This window comes from Alligator sinensis, unplaced genomic scaffold (assembly GCF_000455745.1).
Source record: "Alligator sinensis unplaced genomic scaffold, ASM45574v1 scaffold370_1, whole genome shotgun sequence".
Taxonomy (NCBI): Eukaryota; Metazoa; Chordata; order Crocodylia; family Alligatoridae; genus Alligator; species Alligator sinensis.
The window spans coordinates 92345-120265 of record NW_005842128.1 but is presented as its reverse complement, the minus strand read 5'-3'; the positions used below and the strand labels follow the sequence as shown (position 1 = coordinate 120265).

Genomic DNA, 27921 nt, shown 5'->3' with positions numbered 1-27921 from the left:
ATGGCAGCAGGAGAAAGAGACTCAGTGGAAGGGCTGGAGTCCAGGTGGGGAAGAGAAGCAGAGTCCAAGTCCTTGGTTGAAGAGGGGGTGGTGGGTGATAGCTACCTATCCAGGCTGGAAAGGGGTCCTTGTCCAGTAGGTGTTGTCCAGAGTGGGGTCGCTGGCAGGACCTCTGGGTGGTGGTCCTTGTGGTGTTGCATGGTGCTGGTCCAGACCCCCTGGGTCTGTCTGCACTGCCCGTTTTTATAGGGGCAGACCTTGTGTGACCCTAGTGACAGGAGGCATGCCCAGGCAAGGGTCAGCCCCTGGTGTACTGTGTGCGCTCCATGCAGGGATGTGCAGTTTCAGGTGTCTGTAAGGGTGGGGTACAATGGTAGAGTTGCTGGTTCTGCAGGGTTTTTTGTCTTTCAAATGCTGGGTTCTTGTCTCTGTTCCTGGGTGAGGTCCGTGGTTCCTGGATGAATCATTGCGAGGTGATGGCTCAGTCCTTACAGGCCATTCAGTAGAGGCCTGCTACCATTGTATTTCAATCATTCCCCATCATTCTCATTCATCTGGGAACCAATTTGCATGGGAGGGGTACGTGACTCATACAGGAGATGCCCGGGCAGAGGACACAAGATGGAGACTTGATATACAAAATGGAAACTTGATATTACTTTGGTTCACTTACAAACACAGGCCTAAACCATACAATATCCATATGAAACAGTAAAAATCAATACGGAAATGATAATAATACAATATACAACAGTAAGAATCAATACAAACCTAATAATAATACAATATAACACAATGGATATCCAAACCCCAAAACTTGCTACCAAAATAAAATGTTAAAACTTATCCTACACCTTAGCTTACTTATACTTATCTAGGGAATAGAGAGGGAGAGAAAAAGTCAGAAATGTTTGGGGAAGGGGAGGGATTGCATTTTAAAATAAATTTTAAAAAAAAGGAAAAACTGGAGGTTTTGCTCCAAGACTAGTAAATTAAAATTTAAAAGTCACTATAGCAACAGGGAAATCAAAATCCTGATGTTATCCAGTTGGATTATGATTTGAATTTCTGATTTTAGTAATAGGGATTAGTAAACCTGAACATTAGTACACAAATCTGCATCAGTGGATTTGTATATTCTAGTATCAAAACATTTATTTATCACTGAAAATGCATGCTGCTATTTTATGAAAGTAAATCTAGAGGGTAGGATTTGGGAGTAGGAAGTTTAATTTAACTGCAAGTACATGTGACAAACAGGCAAAATGTCTCATTTAGCTGGTGCTGCTTGCTTGTATTTTTTAACCTACCACATGTTGGTAAGCAATAAATGGCAGAAGAGATGCAATCTAAATGCCCACTGATCTTTATGTGATATATCAACTGCAGTTTATGAGCAATCCTACTAAAATTAGTGGAGTAAGATAAGCATTTCAGATAGTTGTGAAGTTCTGTTTCTACACTACTATGAAAATAATAAATACCATCTTTGGTTTCATTCCTTGCAGAAGCCTAATATTGGTTTCCATTACTACCAAAGGAAAGATTCGGAAGTGTTGGAAAGGGATCGTAAACTTGGCCAATCTTTATGATGGCCTCCTATGGCTCCTGGCAGATATTATATGTGTTATGCAGTATGTGCGAATACCACACAACAAATCGCAACATGCCAGATATTAAAGCAGCTAATCCCTGGATAATAATGGCAGAGCCAGCCACAAAGAAGTTTCTTGTTGAACAGTAAATTCTTTAGGGTGCAAAAATATTTCTCAAGAATTTATCATGTGACCGTGTGACATGTTACAATATGTCATGTGATATTTACAAATAACATGCATCAAACATAAAATCTGCCACAGCCCTAAAATATAACCCAGAGAAATTATGCTTCCAAAAATTGATGTTGCTACTCCAAAATTGATCCAATTTTTCATGTCAAGACTCTTTAACACCAGAAGCTACTCATTAATTATGCTATGATTAAAGCTAGTCAGAAAATTGCCAACTGGAGAATTTTCTATTGGAAAATGCTAATTGAAATCAGACTATTCCCCAGGAATATTTTGGTTTCTACAAAAACTAATTATAGAAGTAAAATAAAAGTAAGGCATTTTGATAAGGTCAAAATAGAATATTTCAACCTTATTGAAAGGAATGTCAGTGTTTTGAGTTTGAAACATGTTATTATTCTGAAGCATTTATAAGTTATAAAATGTTATAAAAGAAAGTGTCAAAATGAAACAGTGATATTGACCTGACTTTAAATTTTTGTTTGGGGACATTTTTAAAAAAGTATTCATTTGAAAATAAACTGCAACATAGCGTTATTTCTCATGAAATGGAAATTCTGGTTTTCAACATAGCTGTGATCATGATTTGGTTTGGTCTTCCCATGTCCACCAAAACTTTCCAAAAGAAGATATCATCTGCCAAAGAAAAATGTCAGTTGGGGGACAAATTCAAGGCAAACCTCTAGTAATTTGATTCTATACCTGAAAAATTATAATGAATTAATACATTTTAATACATGTAGAATCTAATTATTGGAGGGATATTCTTACGTTCAAGTAAATATGGTAATCTTTGTTGCTGCCATTACATTTACTGTAAATTTACTCTTGGCCTATAGTGTTGATCAAATTTAAGACAGTCTCCTTAGAGGTGCCTTGAGCTGGTGATGTTATTTTATTGGCTTACACAACAGCATATGTATTATTTATCTACTATCACATTTTGGCAAATAAGTTTAATAGCAGTTACCAAATGTAATGTATTGTAAAAAACTTTGATACATATCAGGCTGTCCTACTCTTTCCATATCTGTACAGCTAGAAACTATTCAAGCCACAGGTGCACAGAATGCATTGGCTTGCCCTAAAATTCTATTACATCTGTGCTTCTTAATTAGCAGCCTCACTCTTACGTGTATTAGCTTCCAACTTTGGTACACCTGTAGTTCAAGATACCAGTTCTGATCAATGAAGTCCTCAGCAGGTTGGTTCTTCAGATTAGCTAGGATAATCTTGGGTTAAATCAATAGAAGTTTTTAAAAAAGTGTTTTACAGGAAACTGTTCCAGGAGCGGATCTAGGATTTTGAAAAAAAGGATGCAGGTGGTGTGGTACATCATCTCATATAAGACAGCGCATTTTTCTCCAGTTAAAAAGAAACTAGAAACTTTACTAATCTGTTAGGAGCCCAGGCTGTATTATTAAGTTTATGGTCAATGCAAAGACAAATATAACTTTATTGGAATATACATTAATCTGCTATATCATATAGTATGTATAAAAAATGCAACACACTAAGCAAAGAATAATAATAAAAATATAGCCATTGGAATTACATGTACATCTCTATTTCAGTTTCATAAAACAAAATCTAGCTTCTTGAGCATCTTGACAGGGCAACCAGTGCTTCATGGAAAGCTATTTCTACAGTTGATTAAAGTTCACTTGAATGAATGTTTTAACACCTGAGTTAATGTATTCAGCTAGAGTTTAAAACAGTCTGCAGGGCCATGGGGTGGGAGCTACATTATCAGGAGAAGCTAACAGACAGCAGATTGTGGGAGAAGGGATAGCTTGCTTTGTGAAACATCGAAGCTATTAAAAAAGAGGGAGGTCTTTAATGAAGAGTTCAGAAGAAATTTGGTAGATTATAATTAGGGGTCTACTTAAATCACTGTTAGACTTACCAGTTTTTGTGGGTCAGCTGTGTCATAAAGAGCAGATTTCATGGACATTTTGTGCTTGTGCTCCAGCAGTCCCACCTGTCTGCGCTGATTGGCAGAGAGGCCCTGGGAGGGAGGAGGCACAAGGAGGCAGCTGCCAACCTCACTGCTGGCTGCTCTGTCCCTGGGTGCTGATTGGCAGAGGGACCCTGGGAGGGAGGGACAAGGGGGTGGCCACCATCTTGACAGCTGACTGCCCTTTGTGCAACCCTGCCCTTCAGTGCTGATTGGCAGAGAGGCCTTGTGGGAGGAGGGACAAGAGAGTGGTGGCCATTTTTACTGTTGCCTTTTGTGCCACTCTGCCAGCCAGTGTCTTCTGCTCCCAGGCAGGCTGCAAGACTGGGCTGGAGAGACAGTGAGGAATGCTGTCTCCCACTGTGGAGAAAGCATATTATTTTTATTAAGGGTTTTTTGGTTGTTTTTTTTTGTTTTTGTGAATGATCTCCAATTTTGCAGTTTCTGGTGGGGAGGAGGGATGTCCTTGTCCCTCCTTCCCCCAAGGATTTCCACAAAACCATGATTTAAGTAGACCCCTAATTATAATGATCCATAAGTCAAGTGACTGACCCAGGTGGTTTTAAACTTTGGGTGGATCAGGAATCGAAGTGGGAGCATATAACTGCACCACTGACCTTCCCCCACACCCCACCATGCCTGATCCACCCTTGACTGCTTCTCCCAAGTTTCATGATTTAGCTGGCCTACTTAGTCTCATTTCTGATGGGATTTCCTATGGCATGAGAATTAAAGAGAAAAGTTTCTTAATCCAGATGGGTTGGAAGGATATGCAAATAAATTAGTATTTTTGCACATAATGTTTTGGGTTTTTTAAATACATGTATCCAAATAAGATGTGCATGCTTTATACATCAAAATACAGGAATAAAAGTAACAGAAAAAATCAACCAAGAAAATAATAAGTGTATGTCAGTAACACAAACAGGAGAGGTAAGTTTTAATTAGAATCAACATGAAAAATGCTAGAGCCCAGCAAAATAGAAAATGAAGATTCACCTGCAGTTTGATAAATTGTTTTAATCTGTGACACAAGAATTCAGATGCCTTACTTAGTTGCACTAGACAGAATATGGTAAAAATCTTGAAAGGGGGCATTCTCAGGGTCACAAAAAAGGAATGAACAGATTTTCATCCCACTGAGAAACAACCTAAGACTAATCAGAAGACTGTTCAACAGCCGTTCCACCTTGGAAACTAAAACACCTATTTTTAAATCTCTTCTTAAATGTAGAAAACTTCACTGCACTCGGAACTACATCCACCTGAACTTGTTCCTCTCTTTCATTCTAAGAGCAATCTCTGTTTTAGTCAAGGATGATATTCTCTATTCCAACTCCAACACAGCTCACTGTCCAAAGGATCAAACATCATGGGTAATGAAACACTTTTGGCTACATGGTGTAATGCTGTTGCCTTGTAAACTTCTTCTTCCAGTGAACATTTGGAAACAAAAGTTGTCAGTATAGGGAAATGTGAGAGAACTTTAAGGGCTGGCAAGCATGCCCCATAAAAGTAGGTTGCAGCTGTGGAAGAAGGAAGGTGGTGGAGCATCAGGAAGGTAAGTTAATGCTGCTTTATATATTCATGCAGCTATCAAAAATGAAACAATCAGAGTCCAGGAGGGCTCTGGTAAACAGACGGCAGAGTGCAGCAGGGCAGAATTTCAGAGAAGCCAGGCAGGCATCTGCTGGGAGGTGGGGAAGACTGGATGTCCAAGAAACCTCCATCAGCCCTTCTAGGGAGGAATACTGATTAGAAATAAATCTAGAGATGCTGCTAGACATTAGGGAATTCATTTACATTAGTTTTTTCCTGCCCTTCTTATGCCATGGCACTTTCACTGTGGCTAAGTTTAGTTCCTAGGGAAAAAAAAAAGAAGAAAAATGTACCACAAGTTTTTTTTCATTGATAAAGATGCATTCTTCTAGTGCTTTTACAAGCGACTCATGTTATACATGCACAGTACAACCAAAACACTTCCACTGAAGAACTGCTTAATATTGACATTATAAAAGTACTGTAAACAGAGCATTTGGATTGACATCTGAGGGAGCTGAGGGTACACCTTTCTTCAAAGAATTAGCTTCAGGCCCTGAAAATGCACTTTGCCTTCTACAGTTTGACCAGTATCAAAGCTGTTTCTGTTTTCATTCTGCAGTTACCCTTGGTTGCTGCCTGATATTCTGGTAGTTGAACTGGTTCAGATCATTTGGCCCCTTTCTAAGTTCTGTTGCATTGATGTTAAAATGATCCAGTATCAGCTTACCATAGCTTCTACCTCGTGTACGCTCCAAAACCTGGCTTTGTGGCATAACGGTTTTAGAGAGTATAACCTTTTTGTCTGTAAATGTCGTCTGCAACCTTCTTTCTGTAAATTTGGCTTGCTGAAGGTAACAGTTATCTCATCTCTATTCAGTATCTTGAAATTGCCTTAAAGGCCATTAATTTCAAGAGTGAAGGCAGTATGCAGAGGCCCAGTGAGTCTGTCTTTTAAGGTAAAAGAGGATGAGGAAGATGTAGTGTAAAAGGGGGAAAAACATACTCTTGCTTTAAAAAGCAAGATAAACATTTCTGACACTGCACGTCAAGGGGTGCCCGAGCAGTAGGGACCAAAATAAGTGTTAATTTGCATTTAAAAGAATATTTCCCCCTGTGAAATATTCTGGACAGTTCCTGGTGTACAGTAGACACCACCTAGAATGGTACTGTCTGAAGAAGAGTGCAAAGAGTATGGGTCATTCCGTGATGTCCCATTTAACTTATTCTCATGGGTCTTTAACTTAACTGGGAAACAGCGGAAAAATTCAGAGGGTAATATTATTTTGTAAAGGCACAGTCAATTTTTTCCTTCTATTTCCTGACTGAAAGGGGCATTCAACATCTAATTCTAGATTTTCATTCACTTTTATTATAGTCTGGAAAAATTATATAGCCAAGTATTTGTTAATTTTTCAAATAAAATAGGAAGTCTTAGAAACTTTTAGCAAAACTTTTATAGAATTGTTTCCTCGGTATGCTTATTATTTTAATTGATAGTCATTGGTGTTTACCTTTTTTGTTTGTATCATGATATTTTCAATTTCTGAGTAAATTATACAGAAAGGAGCCAGAATTAAAATGTAATGTAATTATATTTATTTTTATTACTAGTATCAATACTGTAAATGTATCACTTTATTTCTTTGAGCCATTAAAGAGGTTTTTTCTTATTGTACATGGGTTACTAATATAAAAAGATGAAGATACATGTTATATAGAGAGATTTAGGTTGCTGAAATAAATGCTACAGGATTTTCTTTGCATAAAGTTTGACCTTCTCTTTTTTTCCGTAACACTCCAGGTAGGCTGCAAGGCTAGTTTGGTGTTTTTCCAATATTGTGTTATGGCAAACTTTTATTGGCTCTTAGTTGAAGGACTTTACCTCTACGTCCTCCTTGTGGTAATATTCTCCCCTAACAGACACTTCCTGATCTACCTTCTGATGGGATGGGGTAAGAATATATTTATATTTTATTCTCTTTTTAAAGCTCTCAAATGGCAGTGTGATCTCTAGGGATCCTGGCTTTCTCTGTTTAAAAATCACAAAATCTCTAATAAAAATCACAGATTCTCTGATTAAAAGCCCACAAATCCATGTTTTTCCATGATTAAAATGAAATGCTACTATATATAAGTATCAGTTGAACACAATGTTTTATTGCTATATTTACAATTTTAAAGCAATTTGGAAGCCTACCAGTGCTATAATAAAATAAATTCTAAATACCTATAAAAGTTGGTGTTGATTTTGGGTATTTTATTCTGGAAAATCAGAGCTCCTCCACCCCTTTGCTCACCAGGATGCAGGTCCAGCTGTGGCTGTGTCCCTCCCCACCAGCTTTGTGGTGTTGAGCAGCCCTGATGTGCCATTGCCCCTCACTCCCAAGCCACAGCCCCCGCCCACACCTGCTGGTGCCCCCCACTCCCCACCCACAGCCCTCTGGCCCTGCCCCTCTCTCCCCATCCACAGCTGCCATCCCCCGCCCCCAGCCCTTAACAACATAACAGCTTGTGCCAGCCTGTCTCTTATATTTTATAACATATTGGAAAGCTCATTAAATATTTTCAGATTACTTTTATGTTGAGTGTGAAACTAGAAGTTTGAACTTAACGCAATGTATTGAACTTAGTACATTAAAACCATCACAGAATGGTAGGTATAGCTGGGAAATAGGAGTGAATGGGCTGCTTATAACATGATTAATACTATAGTTTGCACTTCTAATATCTGCAGTTAGGCCAAGGGTGCATAAAATTAATATTCCCAAGAGTCTGGCATTTTGCAAAGTCTATGGGAAGCATTCCTTTCATATATAAATTTTATAATAAATAAAGCTACTCACCTGCCGTATTTGCTTGTGGTTCTGTCAGCATTGGTAGATAGATAGAAATTGTTCACAGCCTGCAGTTGATCAACAGGTCCTCACCCTTCAGTTACTGCCATTTTTTATCTTCCATTTTGACTTGAGCCATCATTTATTTTATATTTTGGAAGCAAATGGCTACAGTAGGGTTGAGAATTTTCAGTAAATAGATTTTACAATCATATTCTAAACTTATGTTTTCTTAGGAATACCTACAATATTCATCATCTCATGGATAGTAACAAGGATCTATTTAGATGACTCTGGGTAAGTGGCTAGGAGAGCAAATATTTTTGTTGTACATTTTATCTATAGCCAGTCTTCCCTTGGGAAGGCATTGTTTGCACAAGCATAATGAGCTATTTTGAAGAGATCAGCAGGTCCTTAGATATGACAGTTAAGTGACAGTATGCACTTTTCAGTATGCACTTTTCATAGGTACACTCAATTTGAAAGCTTTGACAGGAGATGAAGGTAAACAGTTTATGACCAAATAGCAGCCCCTGAAGCTCATACATACTGTAGTTCTCACTGAATTCAGTGGGAGTTACCTTAATTTAAAGCTACTCTTTGACTTTTGGAGGGTCCTCTAGGAGCCTGATAGTGTAAGGCACTGAACAGCATCAACTACTATGAACATCTCTGTGGGTTAATTGTGCAGAGCAGATGAAAGGATAGCCCCTCCAAGTCTTAGGAGAGAGCTGCACTGATGTGACCAGATGATTATGCTGAGATGTTTAAGTAATCAAGCTAGGTGTTAATTAATTACCTCAGCACCTGCTAATTTACCCAAACCCTTAAGCAGGTTTTGCAGCCAGTACATGACCTAGCCCAGGGGTTTTCAACCTTCTGGGCACACTTCTGGTGGGGTGGGGAGGGGTGGCAGCAGCCGGACATGGAGGGGAGAAGGCAGGGGCTTGCACATGGCAGCAGCACAGGGTGGTGGATGGTGGCAGAGGACGCTGTGTGCAAACTCCACCCCCCACCCAATGTCTGGCTGGCTGGGTGGCATGTGTGCCACCTGCAGAGGGAAGCTGCTGCCCTAGCCTGCCCTCGGCCCTGCTCCTGGGAGGCGGTGGCGTGGGGTGGTGGGTGGCGGTGCTCCATCCCCACCCGCCCATGTGTACTTGTACCCCCGGTTGACAACCCCTGACCTAGCCCATTTAACAGTAAGCTTGGCTTTGTCTATACAGTAGTGCACTTAGTATAAGCTTATGAATATAATATATACACTGAGAAATTCCTGTCATTGGCACCTGAAATAGCTAGGACCCATGCTGGAACTGAGTAATTTCCAATAGCTCATCCACCAAAAACATGCAGCGTTGGCAGTCCCAAACCTGTTTATGAATTCCACCCAAACGTGCTAAAGAAATCTTCACAAAACTTTGGAAGTGGAAGAGGAGGCTCTAATTTCATCCAGACATCCAGTGGTTAGGACACACTAGGTGCAGATCGAGGCCCCTATAGTGAAAGAGAGAGTGGGGCTGATGCTGGGACAGTGGTGGCATGGGGCGAGGCATGGGATGGAGCTGTGGCTTGTCTGGGGGGGCATGGGGAGGGAGAGGGCAGCTCCTGCCATTGTACACACCCTGGGAAGGCATGGGAGGGCTTGTGACGCCCAGATCTGCATGCAAGGAAAGGTGGGCTGCCACTGCAGGCTGGGGCCATGGATAGCTCCAGGCCCTTCCGGGGGGGTGGGCTGGGTTGGGCTGCTCTCAGGGCAGGCAGCAGTGGTGCTGGGAGTGGGGCTACGCTGAATATAGGAATGGCTCCCACATCCCCTGCCAGTGCCGCCGCCGCCCACCTGCCTTGAGCGCAGCCTGGCCAAGCCCTTGCCTTCTGGGAAGAGCCCAGCACTGCCTCTGGCCTCTGGCCCCAGCCGACTACAGCAGCCCACCCCTCCCTGCGTGCGGATCCGGGGGGCACGTCACCCCATGTCCTCCCGGGGTACACGCAGTGGCAGGAGCTGCCCCCCTTCCACACACACCCCGGATGAGCCATGGTTCTGTCCCATGCTTCACCCCACCCTGCTGGGCAGTCCCTGCCCCAGCACCAGCCACACTCCCCTCACCACGGGGGCCTCGACCTGCCTCCCCCATGTCCCTTTCCTTCCTTCACCCCTTCTCCCACAACAGACTTACCAACTGGACCCAGCTGCTTTTCATGCTGCCAGGCTGCACTCCTGCCTGCCTGCCTGCACTGCAGCTGCGTGAATGCACATGGCATTTATTGGCCACATTATCGGCCACATCACTCAAAAAAAGCCGATTGGTGATGCTTTCAATTTTCCTCATATCTGGGACAGATGTATCGGTGCACCTCTAATATATAGATATAGATAGATATAATTTCTATTTACATCTCTCTTTTTTCCAATTTCTGGTGTGATATCTGAACTAAAAAAATTAATGGAGTCTGAGTAATTTATAATTTCTCTGGACACTGCAACTCCAAGGAAGTAAACCGAGGGTTGATATGATTAGAACAATGAAATACATTTCTCCTGTTTAAGATGTATCATTCTCCCCAGAGTTTTAAGGCCAGATTCTTCCAATAAGCTGAAAACTAAATATTCAACAGTTTTTCAGACAAAATCTCAGTCTCATTCTCACAGTTTCCCAGACCATATCCACTCTTTCTGTAGCCTAAATATTTAAAATGTAAATTAAATAATTTTGATCGAGTCTTTTGGTTACTTTAGATCACTCTGTCGCCTATAGGCTGTTGTTAACTGCACATTGGATCAGCTTTATAGCATAAATGAAACCTAAATATAGAATTCCTAAGGGATATCTATTTCCTTTTCTTCTAACACTGCCTTTTTACTTCTCTGTTGTTTTAATTATTTTGAATATACAATTAAAACCCAGTAAAACAAAAAATAAATTCTGAGGAAGAGCAGACAATATTTTATTTTGTTTTGACTTGTGTATCCAAGATATTTATCTTCATATGCCTCACTCGCCAGCTGAAATTAGTGTTAACATCTTTTTCCCTTTTCTTTTTTTTTGTAGTTGCTGGGATACAACTGAACACAACGTTCCTTGGTGGGTTATACAATCACCAATTTTAATTTCTATTATAGTAAGTAAACAATATATTGAAACATGGATTATACATTCGTTTTTGCAGTGCATATGCTCATTACTCTTTAGTGCTAACTGTAAATGAACAAACACTCCATTCTAATGGAAAAAACATTTTGTGGTGAAAAATTTTAAAGGATGGCAAGGTCATTTCAGCTCATTGCCTTTAAAATTTAGCTGCTCCCTGTTAAATGATTGATTGTTTTGTTTGCATGTCATTTTCTTGTTTAAGGTCTGCAAATTAGCGCATTTTATATAGACTAGCCATGGTCTTCAGCATGTCATTTGACAATGTTTGGGTGTTTCTAGAGTATACAGTGTTCAGTAGTGATCCTTTTAAGCAAAGCACTTAAGCTTCTGTTGAATTACAGCCTAAGTGTTATGCTGAATCATTCTGTAAATATGATCTATATGTAGATCATACAGTGAGGGCTTATTCCTCCTTCATCAGATTGAGTTCTGTATTTTTTAAACAGAAAACCATGTAGAAGGTGACTCATGTGAATTACATAAAATGAGAATTTCCCATTATGGATGTTTTGCTATATAATGGGAACAACTACATGTGATATTAATGCACGTGTGTTACAGCACACTAAATAACTCTGCCGTAAGATGGTACTTATATTAAGCAGTACTGTCCTACAGCGGAGTGAATTAGTTTACTGCAGCCTAATAGCACCACATGTGTAGACAGTGATACTTTACTGTGGAGCTAATTAGTCAACTTTGCAGTGAAGTGCACATGTAGATGCACCTAATGAGATGAACACTCAGCAGATACAAAGCACATAGGCAATAGGCCAGAAGGAGTTGGAGAAGGAAGAGTAATTCTGAGTAAGGAAAATATACTGAATGAGAAAAGCAAAAACATCCACACACACTATTTGAAAAGAGCATAAGTTAGAATTCCTTGTGAGCATCTATGATTTAAACAACTATTGTGCATGCAGCTTAGTTTTTCTGTTTTAACAGTATGCTAGAAAGCCAGGACTCAAGCCAGATTTGGCAGACTTCTAAGATGTGAAAGCTGGAGTTATTTCAGTGCTGATTAGAGACCTGTGGAGGGCCCAGGTAGAGTACAGCAAGGACAGGAAGCCTGTTGGAAATCAGGAAGATGGAGAAGAATCTTAAAAATCAACCAGGTTTGGTTCTAGAGTTAGGCTAGGGATCTTCACCAACCTGATGGTTTTTCCAAATCAGTGATTGATTTGCTACACTCCTATCAGTATGGAAATATGAGAAATATCTTTGTAAATGGACTGGGATGCCTCAGTTCTTGCACACATTTGGGATCGGCTCTCTCTTTCCAGACATGTTTTGTCTCCTGATCAACACACTTTAGCCACCCAAGTGTTTCTGCTACTTATGCGCTAAAGAAATCACACTCTTCCTTTAAAAAAATGCTCCCCAAGCTGTTGTTTTGGGTTTTTTTTTAATTCTAAGCCATTGTGTTGTGTATTTGTGGTGGTAATGAGTGAAACTACAGCAAATTGGGGCACTTTTCAGAGAAAATAATTGAACTGCCAAAAAAAATGAAAATGGATATTTAATTATTCACACAAAGAGTAGGATGCTGTTTAAAAATACTCAGTGTACACAGTTTTATGGTCCATGTGCCCCCCCATCCCAAAATGCAAGAGATTAATCAAGGAATAACATGATAGTTACTTGGGTTTATTGTGAGTCTTTATATCTAGCAACTTATCGGGGCAGTGCCTAGGTGTATGAGCCCAGGAAGGGCCCCAGAGGACCTTCCTGATTCTCTTTTCTCTTTTCTCCTCCTTGCTTTGAAGAGAAAGTGAATTGCTACAGTCTTTTAGGGCAGGGCTGTCTACCTTCCCAGCAGCTGGGGGCTGCACACAGTGCCAGGAATGACCTGAGGGTTGCACACCCTGAGGGTGGTCCCCCTTCATAACACTCCCCACTGTACACACAGCCCAGCTCCCCTCTGCTGCATGCAGCTCAGCTCCCCCACCCCACCACATGCAGCCCAGCTCTCCCTTCCAACCACATGCACAGCACCTTCATCCCTGTCCCAGCCATGCATCCCACACAGGCAGCCCATCTTCAACGTGCAGTATGAGCATCCTGCCTCCCTCCTTTTCTGAGCATTCACGCGCACAGCCTGACACCCTCTCACTGTATGCACAGCATCAGCAGCCTCGTCCTTTTCCACTGCATTACCCTACCCCAGGAGTGGGGGCAGGAACCAGAAGCCAAAGGAAGGAGCGAGAGCATGGAGATTCCAGCTGCCACCACAGCAAGAGCACTGGGTGGAAAGGCGGGAGCCCTTGTGCTGCAAACTGACCCTATACACACCATGTGCAGCCCATGAGCTGCCAGTTTGACAGCGCTGTTTTAGGGAATGCAAATTACTCCCCCTCTCTTAGATCGCCTCTGCTGGTAATCACATTTAAAAAGCAGACTTGGGTGTCTGACCAGTTTTCAGTTCCTCACTGCCCACCATTTGGGTGGAGGAGGGGAAAGGGGATGTGGTGGCCCAGTGGAGCTTGTGTCCCTCCCTGTGCCTGAACTTTCAATCAGGGGAAGACCTGTGCAATTGTTAGCCTCCTGTGCAAATGCATTAGGGTGCTGGCAATCATTAAAATAATGCCACAATGGGATCTGACCCTGATTCCCATACCCATGCATCGTGCCATGCCACACACGTACGTATGCAGGATGCGGCATTTTCAGAATTGAGGACTGATCCCAATCACACTGTCACTTTAACGGGAACTTTGCAACCTAGATGCAACCGTTTTGCAACTGTTCTCTACAACTCCTTTGGATGCTGTGGGGCTAGGCAGAAAATGTTCTAGGGCTGCCTTAGAGTGCTGGGTGCACAGGTTGCAAGTTTCCTGGCAGGGGGATCCCTTGCAATCTGTGTGACCAGCACTCCATTGTCAGCTGCCCTAGTCCTGATGCCGAAAATCATCTGTACACATTTCAAAACACTATGCTTTTCTTTCCCCTGCCTGTACAGAGTGCTCCCGTTTGTGAGTCTTTCCAGGTGGACACTAATCTGAATTAATAAGCAATCAGAAAGAAAAAGCAATTGTGCAGAATAACCAAGTTATCTCACCTTGAAGCTTCTGTGAGGGACTCAATGACATGGAAGTGGCAACAAAAAGACATTTTGAGTAATGCATATATGCACAAAATATTTTGATCAAAAGTTACTGTCAGTTTTAAGGCAGCCACAAAGCTAAGATCAGTGACATCTTATCATTGCCTCACTGTTTTGTCATTTACTACTTCTGCTGTACCTCATTCCTGATATTTCTGTGGATACATTTGCTTTTTTTAGGGAGTGTAACAGTGATTCTATAGTCATGATGTTCCAGGAAGTAAGTTTGAGACAAGGATTTTTATGGGTTTTATTGTACCTACTGTATAGTTGGGATAGACAAGCTTTCAAGCGCAGTGCATTCTTCTTCATCTGAGGAGAAAAGGAGGGACAGCAAGATTAGAAGTAGTCTGAAGAGCTGTGAAATTGGGGAAGAGAGAAATTCTCAGGGGTAGCTAGCAGACAAGAAAATATAGCTTGATCAGGGGAAGATCAAGACCTTTCCAAAGGGAAGAGGGTCATTATCACCCATGGTATAAGGAAAGATTAGCAGGGTAGATATGATATAGTGAGCCATGAAGTCAATATCTGTATTTAATCCTTGATTCTTAGTGTCCAATCAGTTTAAGATTTTTTATTCCCAGGCTCACATTTGTAACGTGTTTTGTAAATTTCCCTTGAGCAAAAACATAGTGAGGTCAGAAAGTGAGGGATAGTTCTGTGAAAACTGTTCTCCTACACATATCTGTGTAGTCTCTATCTTTAATCTTCTTCCCGTGAGCATTCATTTTGGTGCATAGTTTTAGCCTAGTTTCACTCCCATGGTTTCCATGAAGACATTTGGTCCACTGGATAAGATATACCACATTTTGGGATAGACATGTGGAGGATCCATGGATTCTGATGGGTTCATTGTGTGTGGGGAGCTGTTGATTGTTGTAGCTGTAAGACATGGTCTTTGTGTAACTTTGGATTACATTAAGTCATCTCAAAGCCCCAAATTATCCAAGGACTTACTTTTTTAATGAAAGTGGCTGATAATAGGTTTTTGCCAGTCTTTATTTCAGAAAGTAGCATTCATGGTCATGCAGAGGTGAGTTAGATTTAACAAACCATCAGTAAGGCAGAAAAGATAAAGTAGATCTGACAGAGCTGAAGTCAATACCTTCTAGCAGCAAGCACATAAAGGCTCAATATTGAAATGACTACTATAGTTTGATTAACATTTAACAGTGTATTACATATGGAAATAAGGGGTTGGAATTATATATATGTGTGTGTGTGTGTATATATATATTTCTTTCTTCTTGCAGGCAAATTTTATACTTTTCATTAGTATTATAAGAATTTTACTTCAGAAGTTGAGATCTCCTGATGTTGGAGGCAATGGTCAGTCACAATACAAGTGAGTAACATATTTTAGGGATCCCATAGTACATCAAAGTTACTCTCCTGTGGCACACTACTGACAACCATCACTTGCTATGAAAAATGTATTTGATACAATCATACCTATTTCTAAGCATGGGGAATATGCTACTGATTCAGCAAAGTATGTAAACACATGGTTAGAGTCATACAGAAACCCAAATAGAGGTGGTCAAAACTTTTTAAGCAAATAGTTAATTCTGTGAAATATGCATTTTAATGTATTCTTTTATTTGGTCAAATTTGGTGTATATTTTCATCCAAAAAAACTTGAAAATGACTAAAATTTTCTCTTCAACAGTTTTTTTTAAGGTGTTTTTTAAAAAGAGGGTTTGTTTTGACTATTTCAGAATTCAACATTTCAATTTTTCAAAATATTTTCCTTTTAAAATTCACGCACATGTTAAAAGGACCAAAATGAAGTAAAACAAAAAAAAATTAAATGTGGCATTTTTCCCCCTACCAAATAAAATAAAGTTTCCGTCTTAGATCAACCTGAACTAAATTTGTTATTGTGGTTGTTATTTTTTTTTAGGGTTAGCCACCAAGCTGAAAAACAAATTATTCACACAGCTTTGAGAGCATGTATTAAAAATGTTATGCTGAATAGAGGTCATAAGCAGAATCACTGGTTGTTAATTTTATCAATTATAACTTGTTATGTTTGTTAAAGAGAATCAAGGCCCCATTGTGCTAGGCTCTAACCACATATACTGAGGATCCCAAAAAGTCCAGAGCTTATGTTAAAACTGAAATTGGCACCTTGCAGTGGAAAAATGACAATTCAGTGCCTGAATCTTATTTGAATACTGTATAACTGAAGTCACCTATTCACACATTGTAGGCTTTTGAATAAGGGCTCCTGACTAAATGCTTCTGCTTCTCTTTTTGAAAACAAGTTGTGGAAATCCTTTTTTGAAAAGCAATATTTGCTATTTGATCCGAGAGGGAAATAAAACCCTATACATTTTTATGGTATGTTTCACGTGTGGTATGTTTGATGCAGTAATGTTATATCATATGCTTTTAAAGCTTCAGGAGAGAAGAGCAAACAAATATCTGCACTGCATGTTCCATGAAAGTCATATATTTCCTCCATAGTCCCACTGTATATCTTAATATAGCAGGTTGCAGGAGCAGCTCACCTATAGCTCTATATATGGAGGTGACTTGCTTCACAGTTTCATAATTGAGAAATTAGGGACCACAGTGTCCGGAGACAAACCCATCAGCAATTACAGGGGGATGGCCCAGTTACGAATATATGAACTCTATTTATGGAGGTGGAATGAATGTTGTCAAAGCGGATCAGGCTGGATGGCCAGCTTAGTCCATGAACCATGACATTTTGGGGTCTCCAGGTTATTACTCAGAACAGTAGTCGGTTTATAGACAGATCTGCCGTGGTCACCTCCTTTGCCATAATTATTTTTCATTTTCTTAGTGTATATTTTTATCCTTCTACTCACTTAAGTAAAAGCTTGTGTACCCTCCAAGCAGTCTGAGCCTCCTCTGTAGGACGACAGAGTCCTTTAGAGTGTAGGGTGTTAATTAGCAGCTGAATCGATTTGCATGGTTGATCTCAGTCTTCACTCTTAGTCTGATGTCTGGTTAAGTTTGAATTGGCTGGTGTTTTGGTATTCAGCAACCCCCTTGGAAATAGTACATTGGCTGCACATGGAAACATTGCTCCTATGGAGCAATTAAAAAATTTCAACGCCTCCTTTTTTGTAAATGCCAATGATCTTAAAAAAAAAAAATACTGGAGCATAAAGATATTTTAACCTGATCGTTTCTTTCCTCAAAAGGTAGGTGGCATGTACAGGTAGTGCAGCAGTCAGTCAGTATATATGGAAGCAGAACTGTTAATGTGAATGATTAGAGACAATGGAAGTGCAATATGAGACAAAGTGCCAGATTCTATTCCATCCATTGGATGTCTAAGTGGACTTAGATGCATAAATGTGATTTTGTTCCATTCTGTTCAAGTCCTGCAAATCCATTAATTCATTTACTTTTGTAACACTATCATATATAAGCAGTGGAAACTTGGCAAACAACTAGGGAAGGAGTAGATGAGTATTGCTCAGGCATGCAGGGGTTAGAGATGTAAAATTTCCAGAAAATTTGAAGCCATGGGGAAAAAAAGTTTTTTTTTCAGAGCGGGGGGGAGGAGGGAGGGGTGTTGGGAAAAAAAACGGAAATTTGGGGGGAAATTGAAACATACGCAATACTTATTTTCTTAGCGCCCTTTACAAATCTAAATTCACTTTGCTACTTTAAGAGTATAATATGTATTATGTATAACTTGGTTTGCTCATAAAATTATCATGTTTGGTATGTTTATTACATTTAAAAGTATAGTTTATTCAGATAATAATTACAAATTTGCTAATTCAGTTTACTTTAAAATGTTTTTAATTTTTGTTACAAATGGAGCTACAAGCTGCTGAACTCTAAGGAACCTACCATCTCTTAGTTTTTGCCAATTTATGAGAAGCAAGCAAAAATTAAAGTTGAAAATAGAAGAAACCATCAACATTATAGTAAAACAAAGAAAGTTATTATGTGTTCTGGACTTAGTCTCCTCTACAGTGTCAAGCAGATACAGAAAGCACTCATTTTTAGAAAAAGAGCTTGGAAAAAAGGGGGGGAAAACCCAAGACTCATTGAATACAAATTTTGCTATATGAAACTTTGTCTAATCAGTCTAATTTTCTGAGCTATCACTATCAGCAATTTCTGCTTCTTCTGATCCTTCATTTTTATCATCCTCATGGGCTTCTAAAAACTGAAGGTTTGCCTGGATTGAGACAAGCTTCTCTACTCTTTCACATGTTTGTTTATTTCCTGATTTGGTGTGAGTATTTCCAAGCATAGACCAGTTTCTTTTGCATGCTGCAGAAGATGGAGGAATCTGAAGCAGGCGAGAAGCAAGAGGAGTCAGAGACTATGGTGTTCAAAGGCCTTGTCACCATGTTGCAGGAGGGATATGCTTGGCAGAGTCCCAGACTGCATTCCTGGACCAAATACCTGAAGATGTTCTGTATTCTGCAGCATTTGAAAGTTTCTTTCCAACATCAAGTCCTAAGTGTGTTGCTTGTTTTGTAATCCAGTCAAATGAAATAGCAGTGCTATCATCACTAACATTTCTGCCTTTGAATCTTGGATCCAAGACATTTGCAGCAACATGAATTGATTGACAACAAAATTCTTCCCATCTGTTAATAAAGTCTTTCACTTTTCTTTCTTCTGTACTTGTAAGTAGGGATACACTTAGATTCCCAAAAATAGTTGATTTTATCTGGGCCATTTGGTAAGGAATGTCTGCCAAAAGCGCACTGTCTCATTCAGATGGAGTGATTGCTGAAGAAATTGACTTTAGAATCTTCAGGGAGTTCTGCAGCTGACCCAGAAGACATCCTCATCAAGTGCAGTGGTCCTTACACTTCTGGGTACTTTAAGATCCTCAGTTATTACTATTTATTGAACAGCTTCTTTGTTTTTTAGTAAACTTTCAAATGAGATCGCCACTCCACCCCAAGTAGTTTTACTACAGAGTTTGAGTGTCACTATTTTATTCTTTGCATTCTTTTCTTCCTGCTTCTTCTTAAAGACTGCAGCTACAATATGAGTAGCTTTTACATGTTTTATAACTTCTTTTGCTCTTCTATAGATCTTTTGCAGAGTGCACCATTTTGCTGAGGGAGAAAAAAGAAAATTATAATTTAGTGGCTAGCTTGCATTGTATAAACACTAAGCTACAGCATGTACAAATTTAGTAATGAGTGGAGGAGAGTTAACTGTGAACAACTTCCCTGCCCTGCAGGCCTCACCTCACTGCTAAGCTTGGGTGATTTGTCACAAAACATCAGATTAGTAGTAATTCAATTATAATTACATAGGTTAGGAAAATTACACCAATTCAGCTAAAATATAGTTTAATATACTGAATTCAGATACATTTAAACTCTTACCTTTCAATAAAGAAGTATACTTCCTGTCAGCTCTTTTGTGCTGCTTCTGTACTTCTGTGGATCTCAAGGTCACAGGGCCAGGAGGGGGCAGGTTCCTTTCAACTCCAAAACCTTTAGACTTGCTCAGTCTCCTCTCCTGAGGCTTTTGAGCAAGTAGGGCAATAAGCTCCTTGTTTCTAATTGCTACAGGAATGAATGGATGCTGCTGCCAGTGTCCACTCCCAGTCCTTTGAGGCCTAGTCAGGAGGACAGGAACAGATCCACCAACCTCTAGATCAAAAGTCAACAATAGAGGAAGTCCACAAGCAAAGAAGGCACTGAATCCTTCTTCCTTCTCTTGTGAAAATGGCAGTGCCCTCTCAGGGTAGAAATGCATCTTGCTCTTACATTTGAGAGCTGTACTGTACTGCTTGTCCTCGGTGTACAGGAATTGTAATGATCTGATACTATAGATAGTCTTACATAAAGGTTTTCCTATTATGTAGTTATTACAAAACATTTTGGGGGAGTAAAGGGTAGCAATATATGAACACCTCGTATTAAATATTTTATTCATCGTTCTAAAAGAAAATATTTGATGAGATTTTTTAAATTTCTCAAAAAATTTTCAATTTTTTCAGTTTTTCAGGGGAAAAAAATCCTCAGAAAAAAATGAAAAAAAACATTATTTTCTGAATTTTTCTGGGTTTTTTCCAGGCCTTTGCATTTCTAGCAGGGATGAAATCAGGGACCGCATCCACATGAGCAGGGGTGTGCATTTGCAGCAGTACAAAATGTGATGCTGCTTTGTGCCACAGTGAATGCCCCTGCCCATGCGCTTTGCAGAGGGACACTTTTGTCCTGCTGCTCCATGTGTTGCAGGGGGGCTGGCTGGAGGCACAGGGTGCCTCAGCACGGGGGGGTTAGCCAGCAGGCAGCCTCTGTAGTGAAGTACCCTGTGCCCAGCCAGCCAGGGAGCGGCATGTGGAGATGGGGGAGCAAACAGCTCAGGACTGCCTGCTCCCACTCTCGGCGCACTGCAGAGCCCCTGCACTGAGACACATGGAGACAGGGAAGCAGTCAGCACAGGGCTGCCTGTTTCCCCATCTCAAGGCACGCTGCACCCCAGCCAGCTGCCTCAGTGCTGGGCTTCCTGCTCCCCTGTCTCCAGGTTTATCCTGGCACACACCACTTTGGTGTGCTTTGTGCTGCTTATTTCTTTGAGGGAGGGGAGCAGCGGGGGGGGTGTTATCGGGAAATCCTGGTAGCAAATTTTGCCCTGACACTGCAAATTAGCAGCACCATGCATGGTTTAAAATTCATGGGGTGTGGGTTTGTAGCACTGCAAAGTTTTGTGGCTTCACAAACCACTTGTGCCTGCATGTCTGGATCCAGCCAGGAAGCCCAAAGTACAGTTGGAGTTGCAGCTCACAAGGGAAATGAAGGATAACAAGAAGGGTTTCTACAAGAACTTCAGCATCAAAAGGAAGATCAGGGAAAGTGTGAGTCCTTTACTAAATGTGGGAGGCAACCTAGTGACAGATGATGCAGAAAAGGCTGAAGTGCTCAATGTCTTTTTAACTTCAGTCTTCACAGGCAAGGGCTGCTCCCAGACTACTGCAGCTGGCAGCACAGTTTGGGGAGGAGGTGAGCAGCCAACAGTGGCAAAAGAACAGGTTAGGGACTATTTATAAAAGCTGGACGTGTACAAGTCCACAGGGCTGGACAGGATACACCCAAGCGGCACGTCCATACACGCAGACACATGCGCTTGTAGCAGCTCAAATAGAAGTGGTACGAAGTTGAGCTGGGCTTTTTTGCCTCGGTGCAAGTGCCCAGACATGCACTTTGGTGTGGGGCAAATTGTGCCACTTGGGGCAAAATAACCCTGCCTGGCTCCTCCCAGATCTGCAGCCAGGGGGAGCTAGAGCCTGGGGTCAGCACCTGTCCTGGCCCCAGCAGTATAAAAAGCCGCCCTGGCAAGTAGCTCAGGGCTACTTGCTCCCAGGAGCTTCTGGGGCCCAGCCAATTGGTACCTGGGGACAGTACCCCTTGTGCCAGCTGAACTGCTGAAGCAACCCTGAGAGTTCGCTGCACCCTCTACCCACTGCAGCAGTCTGGCGGTGGGGGCTGCTGCCTGGCTGTGACCTGCTGCCACCGGTGACAGCATGTGGCCCCAAGGCTGCACGCCTGCCAGACCCAGATGGGGACAGCATGCTGAGACACTTTGTAGCACTACAGAAATGTAGCTCTGTGAAGTCATGGCAGCATTCCACTGGCTGCAGGGCTGCAAAGTCATCCTAAAGGTGCTCTCTTTACCAATGGGGCAGTGGGGTGCTGCTCCTCGGGCCCTCTCTCCCCAGAGAAGCCTGATCACAGACAGCCTGCCCTCTCCCCTGGCACATGCAGCTGCCAGAAATAAACCTCTACCCCCTCACATGCTGCCTGTGGGCGTAGAAGGGGCAAAGAGAACTTCTCCCCTTGCTCCTACCTAACCCCTGGTAGTACTGAGCAACCATAGTGTATGCTCACTTTTTGTAGTGCTACTAGGACATATCTAGTGCTACACATTTATTGCCTGTCCATGGACTCAGTCCACTTACATGTGGCACAGTTCCCTAACAGTTAATGGTGAGATTGTGAGCTGTGGTTCTGAGAGTACTGTACAGTAATGTAAATGTAAAAGGAAATACACAGTAATTGTCAGTGCATTTGAATGATTCATTAAAAAGACTGGTTCACAGAGAACACTATCTCAGGGCTTACCTAATCTATCTAAACAAAAACGAATTAAATGCTTAAATTAATTAAACAAGACTTTACAGGGTTGCTCCATTAATCCTCAGTTTTTCTGCTCTGCTTCCTTAGGAGACTTGCAAAATCAACATTGCTGCTGGTTCCATTATTTGGCGTACACTACATGGTTTTTGCTGTGTTTCCCATCCGCATTTCCAATCACTATCAAATAATTTTTGAGTTATGTTTGGGTTCTTTTCAGGTAAAGTGTAAACCTTTTTCTTAAGTCTTATTGGTTAGTATTTGCCCAAGGCATGATAGGGTTGGCACCTTATAGACCAGAATCTCAACCAGGGTGCCAGGGCACTGTGGAGTGCCAACATATCCTTTGAAGGGTACCCCAAGATACAAGGAAATGAGTGAGGTGTGATGAGATAAGCAGCGAAGTGCAGACTCAGGCTTGTCCCTGCCTGGACAGTCCCCCACCTCTGTTATCCAGCCCCTCTTCAAGGAGGTAAGCACTACAGTATATGAAGTAGTTTTGAAAGTGGATACTACTCAATTCATAAAAGTTATGGAGGGGTGCCTCAAGTCCAGTGAGGGGTGCCTCAAGTCCAGAAAGGTTGAGAACCATTGTTATAGGGGAGGCAGTCAGAGAGAAATTCTTTTTTGTAGGTGACAGTCTACTTTGTTAGATGCTGCTGTACACTAACCAATGAACGTATTTACTTACAGGGACTGGTTGTTGCAGTACTGTACTGCTTTCTGAACAGTGAAGTAAGTCTCACTTTTCTCAGTGATATTAACTAGTATTTTCAATATGGTAGCTATAAATGTAAGAATTCTGGTACATGAATTGTACAGTAGTATTAAAAGCACCAAGAGCATGTTTTCTAAAGAATACCTATATAGTAATTTGTATATGAAATTAAATGACACGAGCTGCAACAAACATTGGACTGGGTTGGGGGTTGGTTGAAACAGTTTTTGGGACCTGTTTTCCCCCAAAATAAGGCAGTGTTAGCAAATTTGATACATTATCAGGGATCCTGGTGTTCTCTGATTTAAAAAAAAATCTCCAGTTTTTGGTTTAAAAAAAGTAACCCCAAGTCCATATTTCTCCGTGATTAAAATGAAATGCTGCTAATATATAGCTATATATCTAGTGGTGCTTCATTTTTTTAAATCAGACAAAACCAGGATCCCTGAACATTATTTAACATGACAACATTCTGGGCTCATTTTGAAACCAGTGGGAGTGTCATAACAAACTTCACTGGGGCTAGTATTTTATCTTAAAATGTTGCTTTTGCAAATACTTTTAAAGACAGTCTTGTAAAAGAGTTCAGCCCCCGCAAATGGGTCAGACTTTCAAATTGCTTAGCACTCAGCAGCTTCAATTGTTGTTAAATGCTGGTGCATCTCTTTTGGTGCAGAGTGCCACTTCATTTAGGTACCTGGACAGGTACTGAGCTCTTACAAAACCAATGATCTATTTAGGTCCTGACATAGAACGCCAAGCTCTTTAGAAAACCTGGCCCTTACTGAACAGCTTGGCACATTTATCCTCCTCTTCAGAATTTTTAACCAATTTTGTATGATGACCAATATATTCATGGACACATTTCCTAAGCAAAAAGGTACCTTTGTTGCATAATCACATTTTAGAGTAGAAGACATTTTAGGCAGCAGGCAGTGCAAGACAGGCGTGCATGCCTTTGCTGGAGCAGAGGATTAGGATCTGGATCTCATTAGTACTCTTTGACACTGATGCACTGTGCTAGTCACTGAAATTACCTGTGCTTCAGTTTTACACCTGTAAAGGCAAATAATAATTAGCTGCCTACTAGCTGATGAACCCCTTTTGATTATTTTCTTCTCTACTTGAAAATTTGATACACTTTAAATTCTGGAAATAGGAAAAAGTCAGTTGTTCTTGGTAATTGAATATTCTGAGTTAGGTTAGGTTACAGAATGTTTCTAAAGGTCTATATGATGATTTCTATGAGAGAGAAAATTATACTAGAAAGAAAAATCAACTGAGTAGGTGGTTTAACCTCTTTTTTGGGACCTGTCTTACCCCAAAACAAGGGGTATGTTATAAGGTAACGTAACATAGAAAATATAAAACATCATTAATTATAATATTTAGCACACATGGAGTGCCTTCCATTTGAGGATTTCAGTTCTGTGCAGACATTAACTGAGCTTAGTGCAACATGGAGCAGTGGTGCTCACAGTTTTGGCCGAGCTGGGATTGGTCTCCAGGCTGCCCCTGCTCAGCCAGGAATGGGCTCCGGGGGTCCATGTTGCCCCCACCCAGCTGGAATCAGACTCTGGAGCTCAGTGCCTCCCGTGCTCAGCTAGGATTGGGCTCTAGGAGCTCCATGCTGCCCCCACCCAGCCAGGTTGGGCTCTGGGGGCTTCACGCTGCCCCGGCCAGTCTCCACATGCCAGGATCAGGCCCCTTGCTGCCCTGTGCACCTGATCTAGTGTGCAGGATCCATGGGGGCCAGCTTACACAGTGCCAGGGGCTCAACCTGTCCTGTAAGCTTGTGGGTTGAGCACCCTTGACCTAGAGAGATAGTTATGCTAAATATTCCAGCTAGGGTAAATATTCCAACTAGGCCAAAGCTGGAGAAATGTAGTCAGGCGTTGTGACTTAAGCAAATATTGCTCTGGAACCCAGGAATTCTGCTTCCCTGCCTTGTGTTTTAAACTCAAAATTATGCTGCCAATCTGCATTTAAAGAGTTTATTTTTAAAATTTAGTTTTTTTCCTGCTTTGCACAACACTTGCTGTTAACAGAACATTTTCAAGTCCTTGGATGGAAGATGCAGATGAGTATAAAGTAGGATGAAAAACTCTTCTTTGGCTCTTTGATTAAATTTTGTTTGTAAATATAGCAGGAACTGTTCTAGTCACATGCTACCATTGAGTGTACAAATCTTTATCATGTAAAGAGAGTACTTTTGGCTAGCGTTCATTTTCTTTAAAACATAGGTACAAAGTGAGCTGAAAAGGAAATGGCGGAGCTTGTGCTTGAACACGACTGTGGGCCGAGATTACAGACTCCATAGTTCTTCAATTTCTCGAAATGGGTCAGAAAGTATCTCTCAGCTCCATCGGAATTCAAGGGCTCAATCTTTTATGCAGACAGAAACCGCCATGATATAAACCATATAAGTTGTCCCGCGTCCTCTCTCCCTCCAAAAAAACCCTCAAACTAAAGACTATCGGATGCATTGTATGCAGCTTATTGTGATATTTTCTAAAATGTACAGTTTGTGCTTTGCTTTTCTATGTATTGATGTGTGGGGAATGGCCTTGTGCAGTGGATCAGGTAACAGGTGGGCCGCCTCATTTGTGGACACTTTGTGCTTTTCTTCAGTCCTGTTCATGTTAGATTCCTATGTTCTGTTGTCATTTTTACTAAAAGTAACTATTCTGAATATAACTTATTTGCTCCCTTTCTTTTTATATACAAAATGGAAGGTACACTGAACCCTGATTAATAATGTATGCTGCTTTTGTCCGTGTTTGAGTGAGTGAGGTGGGAGATGAGGGAGTGTCTTACACTTCATCTGTAGTTAAAGAAATACTACTTTCCTACAGATTCCAGACCCTAATGACAGAAAACAAAAGGAAAATAGAGATACTTAAGGCTACATAATGTCTTTGATCCCATATAGGAATCTATTTAACTGAAGTAATAATCCAACAGGTTGATCAAGGGCAGTATGAGCCCTTATTCGACACAGAAGAAACTGGTATAGTCCTTTCTAACTCTGTTTCATTTCAGAGGTGACTTTCTAGTGTTTGATCCTAAGGGCTGTATTCTACACTCTTACACAAGAGTGCACATTTTTCTATGTATCTCAATGCAGGATGTGGGGCTGGTTTTGCAGATGTTGTAGAAAATCTCATTGCACAATAGTGATCATCATTAAAAAGTCAGTATTTGCCAATAGTGATATATCAGCCTACTGCATTTCTGCTCCTGGATTCAAGATTAAAATTATTTGCAGTATCTGTGTGGTATAATGTGGCAAATATTAACTTCTAAGAGGCTTCTATTTCAGGTTATTTTTCTTGCCTACCTGTGTACATGTTTTTAAGAGTGCAGTACTGAACTTTAATGGTTAAGTGATGGAGATGCAAGGTTTTTCTGATATTGTATTCACATTTCTTTGATTCAAAATAAAAAATGTACATTTTGGTTACTTTTAAAATAGATTTACAATACATGAGATAAATTTACAAGACAGATGTACAATATATGAGTAAATGGACTTAATTAGTCCACATTGAATTGAAAGTAGAGGTAAAATGATATTTGAACTGAATAATCAGGGATATATATCATAGACAAATAGAGACCCTTGATTTCTTGTTTTTCAACTCTCAAAAGAGCCATTTCACTACTAGAGCAACCTAGCATAGGATAAACAGGCTTGTGCATCCCAATTACCCATTGAAAACATATTTTTATATATATTTTGTGACGATTTATCTTTAGACCCACATGTTTGGCAGCTGAACCTAAATGTATTAGATTATAATTTCTACTGGAGTCTAATGAAATATATAAATACTTTCAAGACAATTCCATTTGATATCTCTGAGCCATTTGAAAATTGGACTCTGTCTCTTAAACTACCATAAAAGGCATAAATTGAAAGAATATTTGGTAATCACAAGCCCTTTATGTTGCCACTGCAAAATAAAAGACACAGAACTGGCAAGTGCTTATAAATAGAAGCAAAACTTTTGCCATCGTAAAAGAAATGAGCAGTGTAATATTTACTTCTCATGTCACAACTGCCCTTGTCCTTTCTAAATAACTCATGTGAGTAATGTACATTATTCTTGCTTCATAAACTGAAGTGTTACCATAATCTTTCTGACAACAAATTGCATGGAAATAGCTACAGATATGAAGCATGTGAAAGCTGCAGGATAGGGGAAGGATGCCTATTCTCCTCTCGGTTTGCAGGGATTTACCTGCACAGCTGTCACCAGCATTAAGAATACTGTTGTGAAATGTGTAAATACCTTTTCATCTATGGACTGATTTACCAATGTTTCTTCAGCTATTCACCTGTTTAAGTTCATTAAATTCAACGGCCTTGCACTGGAGTAAGTTTGAGTGAATCAAGACGTGTGATTAGAAAATGCCCAGGCCTAACAGTTGACATGAACACTGCAGAACATGTAACTGTTGCTACATGATAACAGCTATGATTTAAATGATAATCACTTAGGATTTTTTGGCTAATTATTTAACGAACTATCTTGAAGTCATTTTCAGTAACAATGGGTGCATCTACGTGAGATGTTTACTGTGGAGTTGCCTAATTATTCGGTGGCTGAATCTCCAAATCCTAATTGAATCGGGAGACCCATTAATCCCTCTGAATTGAATCGGAAGCCTGCCAGTTGATTCTGAGAGATTCCAAGAGATTCGGCCATAGACTGTAACAGGA

The 27921-nt window shown here is 40.7% G+C and overlaps 1 protein-coding gene across 1 annotated transcript in view; it reads left to right on the top strand.

Moving 5' to 3' along the window:
- The window catches only part of VIPR2 (vasoactive intestinal peptide receptor 2), a 110085-nt gene extending 82527 nt beyond the window's left edge, over window positions 1-27558 (top strand). The window contains exons 5-12 of the mRNA XM_006024984.3: window positions 4982-5123; window positions 7091-7241; window positions 8360-8420; window positions 11171-11240; window positions 15629-15720; window positions 22568-22697; window positions 23171-23212; window positions 25439-27558. Of these exons, the coding sequence (XP_006025046.1) occupies window positions 4982-5123; window positions 7091-7241; window positions 8360-8420; window positions 11171-11240; window positions 15629-15720; window positions 22568-22697; window positions 23171-23212; window positions 25439-25612 (862 nt within the window). The 3' untranslated portion in view covers window positions 25613-27558. The remainder of the gene's footprint in view (window positions 1-4981; window positions 5124-7090; window positions 7242-8359; window positions 8421-11170; window positions 11241-15628; window positions 15721-22567; window positions 22698-23170; window positions 23213-25438) is intronic.
- The last annotated feature ends 363 nt before the right edge of the window (window positions 27559-27921 follow it).